The sequence below is a fragment of the Rutidosis leptorrhynchoides genome, chromosome 3 (genome assembly GCF_046630445.1).
Source record: "Rutidosis leptorrhynchoides isolate AG116_Rl617_1_P2 chromosome 3, CSIRO_AGI_Rlap_v1, whole genome shotgun sequence".
NCBI lineage: Eukaryota > Viridiplantae > Streptophyta > Magnoliopsida > Asterales > Asteraceae > Rutidosis > Rutidosis leptorrhynchoides.
The window spans coordinates 480576667-480592054 of record NC_092335.1 but is presented as its reverse complement, the minus strand read 5'-3'; the positions used below and the strand labels follow the sequence as shown (position 1 = coordinate 480592054).

The following is a 15388-nucleotide window of genomic DNA, read 5'->3' as shown; positions in this document are numbered from 1 at the left end:
GATTTATTCGGATCATAAGAGTTTAAAACATCTTTTTGATCAACGAGATTTGAACTATCGTCAACGTAGATGGATGGATGTAGTGAAGGACTATGATTGTGAAATACTCTATCATCCGGGTAAGGCGAATGTGGTCATAGATGCGTTAAGTAGAAAAAGTCAACATCCGGCGATACGAGTAGGATCGTTACGCATGATTATTACTAACGATTTTCTTATAAAGCTTGGTGAGATTCAAATTGAAGCTTTTGTTCACAACAAGCATGAAGAGCGGATTGTGGGGCAAACGGAGTCTATTACGTTAGGCCCGCATAGTTTGTTGTCCTTTCAAGGAAGAGTGTGGGTGCCTAAGATGGGTGGTAACCGACAAGTGCTACTTGATGAAGCACATAAGTCAAAGTATTCCATTCATCCGGGTGTAACAAAGATGTACCTTGACTTGAAGAAAGAGTATTGGTGGCCGGGCATGAAACGTGATGTTGTTAAGTATGTTGAACAATGCGTCACATGTTTGCAAGTTAAAGCCGAACACCAAAGGCCCTACGGTAAGTTACAACCATTGGAAGTCCCGAAATGGAAATGGGAGCACATTACCATGGACTTCATTACCAAGTTGCCAAAGACGGCGATAACCTAATATGATACGATTTGGGTGATAGTTGATCGATTGACGAAGAGTGCTTTGTTTCTTCCCATTCGGGAAGCGATATCGTCAGAGACTTTGTCTAAATTGTTTATCAAGGAGGTAGTCGCTCGACATGGGGTTCCTATATCTATTATTTCGGATCGAGATACCCGTTTTACATCTCGATTTTGGGAAAAGTTTCATGAAGATATGGGTACACAATTGAAATTGAGCACGACGTATCATCCTCAAACAGACGGTCAAACCGAACGTACGAATCAAACATTGGAGGATATGTTACGGGCGTGTATTATTGATTTCGGTGGTAGTTGGGATGAGAACTTACCTTTGGTGGAATTCTCGTACAATAATAGTCATCATACTAGTATCGGGATGCCACCTTACGAGATGCTTTATGGGCGGAGGTGCCGAACTCCGATTTGTTGGGGTGAAGTTGGTCAAAAAGAAATCGGGAGTACCGATTTGGTTTTGGAGACGAATAGTAAGATTGATATGATTCAGGATCATTTGAAAAAGGCACAAGATAGACAAAAGTCGTATGCCGACAAGCGTAGACGAATGATCGAATTTCAAGAAGGTGACATGGTGATGCTTAAGGTTTCGCCATGGAAAGGTATTATTCGGTTTCAAAAACGGGGAAAGTTAGCTCCTCGGTTTATTTTAAAATTCTAGCTCGTGTTGGTGAAGTTGCGTATCGTTTGGAATTACCCGAAGAGCTTGCGGGGATCCATAATACATTTCATGTTTCCCATCTCCATAAGTGTCTTGCGGATGATTCATCTTGGGTGCCATTAGACAAGATTGAGCTAAACAATAAGTTAGAATATATTGAGGAGCCGATTGCCATACTCGATGAGAAGGTCAAAAGGTTGAGGAATAAAGAAGTAAGAACTTTTAAAGTTCAATGGCGTCGTAGTAAAGGTTCCGAGCTTACTTGGGAGCCCGAAGAATTCGTGTTGGTTTATCTTCCCTCTTGTCATGCGGCTTGGATCGCGAGGACGCGCTCCGATTCAAGTGGGGGAGAGTTGTAACATCCCGTTTTTCCCGTACATATTTAAAGGTACAAACTTAATTTTTAGTACGCTTATAACTTGTGCATTTATATGATTAAAAGACCTAAGTGCTGTAATTGTGTAATTATATATATATATATATATATATATATATATATATATATATATATATATATATATATATATATATATATATATATATATATATATATATATATATATATATATATAATTACACAATTACAGCACTTAGGTCTTTTAATCATATATATCTGTGTTTAGAATATATGCATGTATAGTTATATGCATGAGTCTTTGTTGATGTTAAGACTTGTGAGACTAAAGATGAGGTTTAGACGTGCATAGGATGCGTGAACGAAGTGTACAAGTTGGATAAATCGTTAAGTTGTGTAAAGTTGTCGAATGGCTCAGTTGAAGGCCATTGCCGCGTCGCGGAATCCTTTGTCGCGCCGCGACATTGAACTCGAACCAAAGTCAGGAGGCATGTTAAGAAGGGTCGAGTTTCCCTTTATATGTCGCGCCGCAGAGAAGAGGGTCGCGCCGCGACAAATAACTAGAATTTAAGTCAGGAATGATTTAAGAAAGCTCGTAAAATAAGTTAAAAGCCGCGCCGCGACAATTGGGGCCGCGCCGCGATCCACTGGGTGAACTGGTTCCGAATTTTGCTTTTTAAAATAAGTGGTTTAAGGGCAAAATCGTCATTTTACGTCTAGATCTGATTGGAGCACTAAATCTCCACCACTCATCCATTTTATTCATTTTCATTTCCCTTTTCTTTCTCCATTTACTCTCAAAACTTAAAAACCCATTTGATTTCAAGTGAGATTTGAGAGTGGAGATTTGTGAATCAAACCTTAGAGCAAGAATTAAAGTTGTTCTCCTTGTTCATAGCTACAAGAGGGTAGTGTTGGTAAGTCCTAACTCCATGTTTTGAGTTTTAATTAGTTATGCTAGGGTTTGGTTCATTGGGAACTTATAAGACCCATTTGGGGGTAATATGGGTGGATTTGGGTTAGGTGATAAAAGGAAACCCTAAATAGCTATAATCTAGGGTTTGGTCTTATGATTTGGGGTTGTAAGTGTTAAATGGTGTTGTTAATCATTAATACACCTTTAAATTTATGAAAGAAGTGTTAATGGGTAAGTTTGACTCGATTGTGAGTCTAAGTATTTAACATGGGTCAAATGAGTACTAGTTGACCTAATTGGGTGAAGTGAGTATGAAATACCCAAGTTTGTGTTAGTAGACTTTAATTCACTAGCTTTAGTGATTGAAGTTGAGTCTTGACCCTTAAGGGCGGTTTTGGTGAAAATGGGGCATTTAATGCATTAAGTCATTAAATGCACATAAGTGAATTGTTGGTATTTAGTCCAACTAGATATTGTGTTGATTGAAGTACTTATTATATTAGGTACTTTGCTTTGAAGCTTGCGGAAGTATAAAACCGTCACTGAATCGTTAAGGTGAGTGGAATAATTATATGTGTAGGTATATAATGTATCTATTTGTTGTAGCGTGAGATGTGAAGTGTCGAGGTGCTAAGACACCACGTTTCACGTGACGAGTGAAGCATCGAGGCGTTAAGATACCACTCAAGGTGAAGCATCGAGGTGTTAAGATGCCACCAAGGAGTGAAGTGTCGAGGTGTTAAGACGCCACTCCATAATAAAGGGTGAAGTGTTGAGGTGTTAAGACGCCATCCGAGGGTGAAGTATCGAGGTGTTAAGATGCCACTCTGATGGTCTTTCGCGGGTACCATTCCCTTGTACGATTGGTTAACCATGGTTATTGTGTTGTAAGCGAAGGCTTATTATATTGTTCGAGTTATATATATATATTTATGCGATTGTTATGCTAGCTTGTGGTATTGGAGGTTGGTAGCCTCGTATGGATGATAAGCTAATTGTGTTGCTAGCATGTATTTCGGTTTGTGTATTTGAGTGTTTGCAAGTAGGTATATTATATATGTATGTGTATAATTATTGCATTCACTAAGCTTTAGCTTACCCTCTCGTTGTTTATCCTTTTAGATGCAGGTGTGGATAGGGGAAAAGGGGTTGTTGGGCATTAGGTGTCCTTTGATGATGTTTCGTTGGAGCTTTTAGAAGTTGGCCTAACGTTTTGGATAGTTTAGTCCCAAACCATGCTCGAAGTGTTGTTTGGATTATAAACTATCAATTGTAGTGGGTCGAACTTGTATTAAACTTAATTAATGGCCTTCGTGCCTTGTAAACATTTAAATTGTGGTACGTTTTAAATGGAACTTGTGAAATGGTTTACATATTTTATTGGCGCGTAAATGTGAATTATTTAAAAAAAAAATATTTATCGTATGGAATACGGGTTGGGTTGTTTCATAATCTATTCAACTTAATTCCTTACAACTCATTCTCCACTAACAACATTCCCTATCAATCATTAAGGCCAGTCATTAACTCTTTTGTTTTAACGATATTATTCACTATCATTCTAACCTGTTCTCAGTTTCGTAAACAGGAAAAAAAAATATGAGCTGTAGGTTTGTTTAACGGGATTGTTATGGTGTTCACGAAGAAGAAGAAGAAGGAAGAAGAGAGAGAGAAGAGAGAGATAGTTTGAAGGTGGCGGTTTATGTGGGTTTGTGGTGACTCATAGTTGTAAGTTTAGAATGGTGGTTAATCGGGGTGTTTCTTGCAGCTGAAACAGATGTAAAAGTAGCAGATGTTTAGTGATTGATAGTTGCTGGTTGGGAGTGATTGGTTGCGAGGTTTCACAGAGACAACAACAGGTTTTTAATTGGTGTTTAGGCCGTGTTTGGATGACTTTGTTTGTTGGATTAAAACATAAACAAGGTAACAATAGCAATCTTCTTCATCTGTTAGTATTTTGTAGTTTAATTGGAAACAGGAAATGGACAAAACATAGTGATCGTGGTAGGGATTCTATGGTGGTGGTCTCTTGTTGAAGAAGGAAACTGTATATTAGTCAAGGTGATTGATGTCGTTTATATTGGGTGATGGTTATGTGGTGATGATGAGTGGTTCTCGGACAATAAGAAGGAAGCATAAATTTGTAATGGGTTTTCGATGAGGGTGTCGGTTTCATGGTGGTGGCGATGGTTTCACGATGGTTGTGTTATAGGGTTTTCAAGGTGATGGATGGATTATGATTCACGATGGTGGGGTGTTCAAAGTTATGGTGTTGTTTGATTATGCTTAAAATAGAAAACGAACAAGAGAAAAGAAAAAGAAAGAAGATGATTGATACCGTAGAACTATGGTGGTGATAGTGGTGGCTCGTGTAGATATATATGAAATGGAAAAACTTAGGTGGAGGGTGGTTTAGAGTGGTTGGAGATTGAAGATGGTCTTGGTGTAGGATTAGAATCACGAATTGCAGTTTACTAGGATTAACAGACATCAATTGTGAATTTGGAGATTTTGAGCTTGAGATAATGAATTGGAAGAAACTGTATAAATTTTATATTTATGTTTTTATTTTTTTTTTCAAATGGTAGCACAAGATATATATCATATGAGTTATTAGGATGGAACAAAAACAGGAAAAAGAAAAAGGTGTATGTTTTTGTATCGATGCATATATGATATGAATATATGTATTATTGTTTGAATCTTCAAACACAAACAATAACAGTACTAAAAATAATGCATGCATATATAAAATATCTTCAACTTGTATGAATGGAAAACATATGGTGAAATATATTGCCGACAGTTTTAATAGGAACAGTATTTCGTACCCGTTGTTAATCAGGGGCGGATAAAAGTTCTTAGAAAGATTCCAAAATTTTTTTTATATTAAATATATTTAATTATTCTGGTCATTAAATGTTTGAAACCTGATCAAAAAGGTGTGTCTAATATTTATTTTTAGTTCCAAATAATATGTACGGAGTATTATAATTTAAAGTAAAAAGATAAAAATATTTCTATCAAACCTAAAATCTTCGTAATCGATTTACAGTTCAACTTTTATTCTAAATCTTCTTAAACTCGTATTAGATCTATATGAACATTAACGAGATGTCAACCGAGTGTTACTGACGTTTACTAATTATGCTCGAAATCATTTATTTTCCATATACTATATGTATATATAAATACATTTTAATATCATGTTTTATTATATAACTAAATATATATATTTTGAAATAAATATATTTACAATTAACATTCATGTATATATATATATATATATATATATATATATATATATATATATATATATATATATATATATATATATATCTACAAATAGTTGTTCGTGAATCGTCGAGAACATTCGAAGGTCAAATGGATATATGAAACTGTTCAAAATTTTTGAGACTCAACCTAACAGACTTTGTTTATCCTGTTAAAAATATAATATCGTATCGAGAGTTTGATTTAAAATTAGTCGAAATTTTCCGGGTCATCACATCAATCGTTATCACTTTTAAAGATGTGAAACGTATGAGATATAAAATGAATTTTTATCCGAAAAAGAAATTAAAAAAAATGAAGTTACAAGGTAAAGCTAGACTTGTAACTCAAGATTTCTCTCAAAGACCATGAATAGATTATGAGGAAAACTTATTCTCCTGTTATGGATGCAATTACTTTTAGATACTTAATCAGCCTAACAGTTTCTAAAAAAAATTAGAAATGCATCTCATGGATGTTATTACTACTTATTTAAATGAATCACTTGATAGTGATATATACATGAATATCCATGAAGGGTTTAAGGTATCAGAAGCATCTAATGCAAAACCTAAAGAAATGTATTTCATTGAGTCACAAAGATTTTTATATAGGTTGATACAATAGTATAACTAATTAAGTGATTACTTAATAAGAAAAAAGGTATACAAATAATCTTATTTGAACATGTGTTCTTATTAAGAAAACAACATCCGGATATGTGATCATAGCCGTTTATGTAAATTATCTTAACATCATAGGTACAAATAAAGAGATGCATGAAGCCATTCAATTTCTAAAGAATGAATTTGAAATGAAAGATCTCGGAAAAACCAAGTATTGCCTTGGTTTGCAGATTGAGCATATGCCTAATGGTTTACTTGTACATCAAACGACTTATACAGAAAAGATTTTAAAATGTTTCAATATGGACAAGGCAAAACCATTAAGTACTCCTATGGTTGTTAGATTACTTAATGTTGACACTGATCCATTTCGTCCATGTGAAGATCATGAAGATATCCTAGGACCAAAAGTACCATATCTTAATGCAATTGGAGCTCTTATGTATCTTACAAATTATACAAGACCTGACATTTCTTTTGCAGTTAATTTGTTGGCAAGGTTCAGCTCAGCTCCTACCAAAAGACACTGGAATGAGATCAAACACATATTTCGATACCTTCGAGGAACTACTAATTTAGGATTATTTTATTCTAACGAATCAAAACAAGATTTGGTTGGTTATGCAGATGCAGGTGATTTATCTGATTCACATAAAGCTAAATCTCAAACTGGATATGTATTCCTAAATGGAGGTACCACAAAATCATGGCGTTCTTAAAACAAACACTTGTTGCAACATCATCAAATCATGACGAAGTGATTGCATTATATGAAACTACTCGGAAATGTGTTTGTTGAGATCAATGACACAAATCATTATTGATTCTTGTGGACTAGAACGCTATAAAAAACCAACAACTATCTTCACCAACAACTATATATGAAGATAATGCAGCTTGCATATTATAAATGAAAGAAGAGTATCAAAAGTGACAGAACAAAATATAAATGCTGACGAGGCGCCAAAGTCATAGACGGTCTTAACGGTCATAAGTTTGATGGAAAAGAATGGTATGTTGGTAAGGCTCAGAAAAGACTAAAAGGGAATGGGAATTGAAAAAAGGGTTTGAGCAAACCATGAAGGAGACTGTAGACAAATCACAGGGGCTAAACTTGTACATAAAAGATTTAGATGATACAGTTTCAGATGAAAACCTCAGATTCTTCTCATATACTCAAGATCTCGTAAAAGACAACCAGATTAAAATGAGATACGTTCAATCAACAACTCTCTGATCTTTATATCAAAGCACTGTCAACCGCTATTTTCAGAACACACGTTCACAATATTGGCATGAGGCAAGTTCAAAAGATGTGACGACTCAGCGATGTCTACTTGAGGGGGAGTCAATTCTATACTGCACTCTTTTTCCCTTGACTAAAGTTTTTATCCCACTGGGTTTTTCTTTAGCAAGGTTTTTAACGAGACAGTACTAGTTGCTCTTTAATAAAATTTTCATCCAAGGGTGAGTGTTATAATATAATATAAATATACATAAAGTCATAAATGGATGTTGAAATGTCAAATATGGATGGCCAATTTTTAGTATAAATACTACATTAATGTAAGCTTGTAAGTTGCACCAGAATTTCTTAATCAAAATTCTCTACTTATTCTCATGCTTTGTTCATGCATATTAGTAAATAAGTCTTGCTTGCAAAGTATAGGCCATAATAATTATTAATAATAATTAAAATTACAAAAAGATTTTTTTTTTTTTTTTTTTTTTTTTTTTTTTTTTTTTTTGACAAAGAAACAAAAACTATATATATAATTCTAATCTCCAAAAAGGAGACTAGAAAACAAAGATACAAAGGATCGAATACAAAAGAGGCTCGACGACAGAAAACTACTCTAACGAAGACAAAAAACGAGACACTAACTAAAACAGAGTCTTTACGTGAACAAGACAACACAAAAGATCACGACCACAAACAAAGGACCTAAACGTTAACCAAACAACGCACCAACAATAAAAGCTAATCAAGTACCACATTTTGAATTGTTGATGCTGTCTTCCGCATTCGCCTTAAATGAAAAAGTAGACTCGATCCCAATCTCATCCGAGTTCAAACCTCCATTTCTAAATTGGTCAAAGAAGCCGACACCAACAAACTCCTCTCCCGCCCCCGCTCCAATACGCTTCCCTATAACACTTTGAAAAGTTTTATCCTCATTTGACCTCCCTTGAACCGCCCCTTCGATCTCGTCCCCGTCACACGGATCATGCAAACAAAGCTCCCCGTCCTTTACATTCTTTTTCTTTTCTTTACCTTTCCTCTTACTCGCGCCCTTCATAACACCTTTCTTCCCCGTGTAAAAACGAAATTTATTAGCATGCACATGCCAACTCCTACTGATTTCTCATCTTATTCATTAACACATGGGGTGTATATATAGTTATATACAAAAGTGAATACTATTCTAGGTATGTAGTCAAACTACTTTCTAAGGTGTTTAAGAAAGATGTCTATTTCTATCTTTTAACAGTATCCTTGAATGTTATGTCAACATAATATCCAAACAAGGTCGTAGAAAAGGGGTAATAATATTATGCACAAATAATTTGTAAGCCTCTCTCAAGATTCAAATTTTTTAATTAATAATTTCATTATTAAGTAAGCCACCCGTATCTGTAAATCCTGACTTCGCTCATATATCTGAAGGTTGTACCATGGCTGTAAGGTAACCTTTACCCAGTTTTTCTTAGAAACACCGTGATGCTATCATTCACCACAATGTAAGCATAATTGAACTTGATTTTTTTTTTTTTTTTGTTCAAGCTAAGGCTGCACATGTGGAAATTATATATTAGGAGAAAATACAAGACATAAATAGATGGCCATACACATTAAGACCATGGATAATGTTGATGTCTAAGTGGAGTTGAAGAGGGGTATTTATTGGGTATTGACGCTGACATGATCATGACAGGAAAATGGGAGAGTTGTAATGGGGGTGTTTGTTGGAAAGGTTGACGTTGACGTAGCATTTAGTTTTGATTTTTTATTAATAATATTTAATTTTTATATATTTTTAATTTATTATTGCATTAAAAATATACTGTAAATAAAGTAAAAAGAAATAAAATATAAAATACACTGTATACGGAGTACTTTAATAACATATATTCAAAAAAAAATTAAAAAAATAAGGGGGTTAACTAAAATGTTTTACTAACCTGCGTATTTTTTGTAGACTGCAACATATTCTAAGGGTATTAAGTGTAAAATCAAAAAACCGCCATCTTCTACTTCATCTAGGGATGGTAAAATGACCCGTACCCGATGGGGAAACCCGAAACCGTTATAATTGAGTCGGGTCTGACCCGAGTCCGTCGGGTCATGTGCCGGGTATGAGGATGGTTACGAAAAAAATCCGGGTTCGGGTTCGGGTTCGGGTATGGTTTTGGATACAAACCCGTTTACCCGACCTGTATACCGGACCCGCATACCCATATACTCGGCCCGAGGAAATTTAATAATAATTTTTATGTAAAATATTAGTATTAGTATTATATTGTTAATGTATGAAAGATTTCTCTTATTTGTTTTGAAAACGAGTGTAATTTTATTTAATATAATCATATATAACAAGTTTTCGAGATGTGATATTTTATATATACTTTGTGTATTAGAGTATTTTAGAAACTTTTCAATTAACTTTTTGTATGTGGTATTTTATAATACTTTAAACATGAAGTAGTTAAGTTATTTTTCGATATTTTGATTTGGTAACTTATTGAAAAATAGATACAGAATGACTAATCGGGTATACCCGTTTACCCGTGGAGAAACCCGAAACCCGATAGTATGTAACTAAATGGGGACCCGATGGGTTTTGGGCCGGGTTTGCGGCGGGGTTTCTCAATCAGGTTCGGATCCGGGATTACCCAAACCGGACCCGATGACATCCCTAATTCTTCATCAACCGTTGTATACCAGTTGCCAGTTTTTCCACTTTTTTTTTTTTGCCCAAATTTCACTCCTCCCACAATTCTTTTCATTTGAAAATCAATAAAAATTACTCCAAATAAAACCCAGCACATTATCTACAAAAGCCCCTCATATTGGCGTGTTTGAAACACCAACGCCACACATCGATTTACCCACAAACGCCCCATTACAGGCGTTTGTCTTGCTAGCGAGGCGTGAATGAGGCCACAAACGCCCCGTTATCTCTGGTCTAAGGGAGTGTACATATTATTCCGTATTTTTTTTTTTCTGTTTGCTGACTTAATTTACAGTTAAATGTCTGTCTTATCTGTCTTGTGCTAATGGTATTTTGTATGGGTCAAATAGTAAATTTGTAAATATGTTAATTAGTTGGTATTGACTAATCTTTGTAGTTTGTAGTGCAATTTATGCATTTTGCATATTCAAATTCAAATTTGTATGATAATAAAATTTGTATGATAATAAAACGTAGGATACAAATGGTTTTAATACTAATATTTTCGATGCTAATGTTATCAATAATGAAGGTCTTTTTTCTTTCATTATAATTGTATTAATTATATAAATATAAATTTTATATATTTGCTCAGTATCAATACTAGCGTTATCGAAAACTAATTTATACAAGTGTCGTGGAACGTATGAGCTCATAAAACTAAAACCAGTTATATCACTATATAATACTAACTTTATTGAAAACTGTATAATACATGTGTCGTGCAACGCATGAGCTCATAAAACTAGTTATATTATGAAGATATAAGTGTTCTTTTTATCACTTTGTCATATATATTGCAAAAAACTCAACACCAAAACAAACACATCAGTTTGTTGTCTTGATTTTGAAAATTTAACTATAAACAATCAAATTATTTTCAAATCCGCTCGAAAGAACAACCACCTACAATGACAAATGCGGTTTACAGAGTATATAGTAACCATAGTTACATTGTAGCTGCAAGGAGAAGTTCCAGTCTAACGACCAATCGCCAGTATTAGATGATTCGCATAAAAGTTTCTAATCTATCTTCTTCGACCAAACTAATCTCTACATTATCGAGTTCGACCCATTGATAAGATATTTCTTCGTTGCATACCACTTGTGTATGACATAGATCCCTTACAGATGATGGCAGTTCATATATGCCTGTACAACCCTTCATGTAAATCGTTCGCAGACCTTGTAGCTTCCCCATCTCTTCTGGCAACTCTTGTAAGCTTAAACAGTCTGAAATATCAATGACGCTTAGTTTTTCGAGTCCTGTGACCGATTCAGGCAACTTTTCTACCTTCGTACAAGAACGAAGACGCAATGTTTCCAGATTAATCAAGTTACCAAGTTCGTTTGGTAGTACATACATTTCGTTGCAGTTGGTGATGCTCAAAGTCTTAAGGTAGACACTGCTACACAACGTCACTGGGAATTCTACTAAATCTTGACAATAATCCATTTCGATTTCAACTAGTCTTGGCCAGACGTTAAGGTTTTCGTAGCTTAGATTCTCAAAAGCATTGCCTATTTTGCACATTAGGAACGATACCTTTTGCAAGTTTCCCAATGCTAAAACAGATGTGCTGAATGAAGAAACCGAAACACGCTCAAGCCTAATTCTTGATAGATTGGATAAACAACCAAGAAGATGAATGTTTTCTATTTCTGTTGGGTACAAACCATAGTTTGTAACATTTATAACCTTTAGCTTTTGCATATCTTTTAAAAAGTGCGGTAAAGTGTAGGTCTTTGACATCAAGTTCAACACCATAACTTCAGCATTAGGGACTTTCATGTTGCACCATCGCGAGGAAAATGACTCTCCTGCAATTAACATGTTAATCGATTAATAAAATACTTGGTATACCACTAGATATAGATATACATATTCAAGTTTCTCTGATCAATGAGGCAAAACCTGTGGAAATCGACAATATACGGGCTTGTATTGGTTCTTGAACTTGTATAACGGATGCGGGCAAGTCTGCTTCTCGTGCATTTATGATCAATCTTTTCCTTTGTGAAATCGGTACTTTGCTACTCAAGTGAATAGCAAGCTCTCTCAACAAATCGTGTTGCTTGACGAATTGACGGTCACAATAGTTAAATGTTGCATCAGAATCTTTCCTAAGACTAAACAAATGATACTTATGTTAACAATAGATGATGCACAATAAAAACTGAAAAAAGTCTTCAGTTCATTTAAAGTTATTACTATCAGGATTTTTCTAACGACAACCGATAAGAGTGTCGTTAACGTGCATAAAATATTGTAGAATTCAATATCCGACACACTAGAGTCAACATATAACCACTATGTATAACGCTCTTATGCATGTTAACGACAGCCCTATTGACCATCATTTGCAAAGTTAACATAGTTATCGCTATAATGTTGAAACTTAAAAGATGGGGAGAGTTTTAGTACCCAGTGGCCATAAGATTGACAAGGTGTCTGAATGAAAGTCCAACGATCTTGTCGAACGTTTGACTGCCCTCATCATCGTGATCATACAAATGTACCCACATATCTAACAGAGCACTAGCAGGAATCCTTTGATCTTCTGGGAATAAACCAAAGTCCAAAAAATACTCTTTGAATTCTTCATCTAAGATGTTAAAGCTTCTTTCTAAACGTTCACGTACTCGCAGATTCATATCTAGAACCGAACTACCATGAGATAATGACTTAAGCATTGATTTCCATGCTGACTCATCTCTCCCATATAACGAACTTCCGACCACTGAAAGTGTAAGCGGGTGATTCTTACAACGTTTCACCATCTACAAACAATTGTTACAAATATGTTATTCGTCGATGACAGAACAATATAAACGTTACCTGGTACAAAAAAAAAAAATTACCTGATACACGAGACCATCATCAATAACAGCTCGAGGTCTCTTCTTACTTTCAGTAAACGCGGAGCGTAAAAAAAGAGTTGTGGCATCCTCATCACTTAAAGGGTCAAAATTAAATACATCGTATTTTGGAAAGGCTGTTCTAGATGTTACTAGAATTTTGCATCCTTTGATTTTCGGTTGGAAATATTCGATAAATGAATCAGACCATACATCATCTAAAACTATCAGCACAGGACTTGATATTTTATCTTGTAAAAAGTTACCCAACTTATGTTTTGCATCTTCGTCGCTTTGAAATGGAATTGGTTGATCAAAGGTAATTGGATTAAAGAGATTATTTACAATTACCATGAAGTTGGGTGTTTCTGAAACCGTCACAAAGAAGATTTTCTCCCCAAATTTTTCTGTCATGGAGTGATGTATGTTAGTATTAGCATCACAAGTCCAAAGTATTTGGCCCGTTTACTTAAATGAGTTATTCAGTTCGTTTTTAGGTTAGGATTGAAACTTATAACCCGTTTATCAAATCATGTTGAGTTTAAATGTGTGTGAAATGGTTGCTGGAGGGTCTCGTGGTGGTTAGTACGCAGTCAAATAACACAACTGGCCATGGAGGTTCACCTGCGATGACTCGGCAAAGCAGGTAATGGTCTTGGAATTAGTAAGAAACCCAACCCAGGTATACCCAAAAAAAATTAATTGAGTCATTTCGAACCACCAACCAAACCAAACCCAACCCAAATTGCCACCCCTTAAAAACCATAATTTTCACTTGCAATAAGAGCCATGAAGCTTGCAATTTTAGGATACTAATCAATGATGAACATAACACTAATTGAATTAAGAACATAAACCATTAACTGTACAAGCTGCACAAGCAATACAATACAATATGATACAATACAATACGGTAGCTAAACGAAAATGTGTGAGAAGAGATTATACCTTGAATATCAGGATCATAACATAACTTGGTTACCAAGGTAGTCTTTCCACATCCACCAGCAGCCGCAACAACAACAACCGAACCATAATCAAAACCTTCATCAGTATCATCATCATCAGCTAGAATCTTATCTTTCAACTTCTTTAACGGCTCATCAAACGCTACGATACCGCTTGGAAGATTCGGAACTTGCCAGCCCAAACTTCCCCTGTCCAATTCACATTGGCCCGTTTGATCTCTTCCGTACGAAATCGACATAGAATTAGAACTAAACGTCTGACCTAAATCCCTAACATTCATAGATAAACTATCAAGCTTTTCGTGTACATCATTAAACTCAACAAGCGCCTGTTTGATGTCACGTGACTGAACTGCCTGCACTTCTAACTGAAAAAACCGTAACAGCTTGTTGTTAACATCTTTTAACTTCAATGAGTGAGTAAACTTTTTAACTAAGTTTCTCTTGATTTTCAAACATTTTCGCACTAGTTTCTCGGCTTCTTGGATTTCTTCTTTGAACATTTGTGATTCAGATTCGGTACGATCGAGTTTTCGATTCAGTTTTACGACTTCTTGAATGATTGGAGTTATTCTTTTTAATGTGTTTTGGAGTTGACCCAATTCAGGTTTGAAATTGGCAGTAGTTTGAGCTACAAATATTACAATTTCAAGAAGTTTTGAAATGGAATCAGAAAGAAGAGAATCTATAAGCAGAGCCATTGAGAATTGAGAATAAGAATGAATTTTCGAGTGATTTACATTACAAAGATGTAAAGTGAAGCACAATTTCCTTTGGTATATATGGATTTGATTCGGTGGTTTAGAAGATATATATGAAAATGGTTAAACTTCAAGGAAATGAATAAAGGGTGAATTATTGGAGCTTATGGTCAACGCGTCTTGCTTTTGAAATGGTGTGTATCATAGTAACTGTAAACTACACTATTGTAAAAAACCTCAACATCCCTCGCTTAATCTCTGATTACTTTTTTTAGAACATTTAGTTTCGATTCTCTAAAATCTGTTTAATTAATCTGCAAACGTCGCTTAATGAGTTAAAATTGATTTGTTGATCAAAGTCGGTCAAAGACATACTTGATCAACATTTTAACATGAATTTAAATTTTAAATTAGAATTT

The 15388-nt window shown here is 34.9% G+C and overlaps 1 protein-coding gene across 1 annotated transcript; it reads right to left on the bottom strand.

Moving 5' to 3' along the window:
- Positions 1-11381: 11381 nt before the first annotated feature.
- LOC139898154 (probable disease resistance protein At5g66900) lies at positions 11382-15048 on the bottom strand. Its single transcript, XM_071880873.1, has 5 exons — positions 14249-15048; positions 13304-13707; positions 12867-13222; positions 12357-12571; positions 11382-12262 (listed from the first exon to the last, which is right to left on the bottom strand). The coding sequence occupies exons 1-5, from the start codon at positions 14967-14969 to the stop codon at positions 11442-11444; spliced, it is 2517 nt and encodes an 838-aa protein (XP_071736974.1). The 5' UTR covers positions 14970-15048; the 3' UTR covers positions 11382-11441.
- Between the last annotated feature and the right edge of the window lie 340 nt (positions 15049-15388).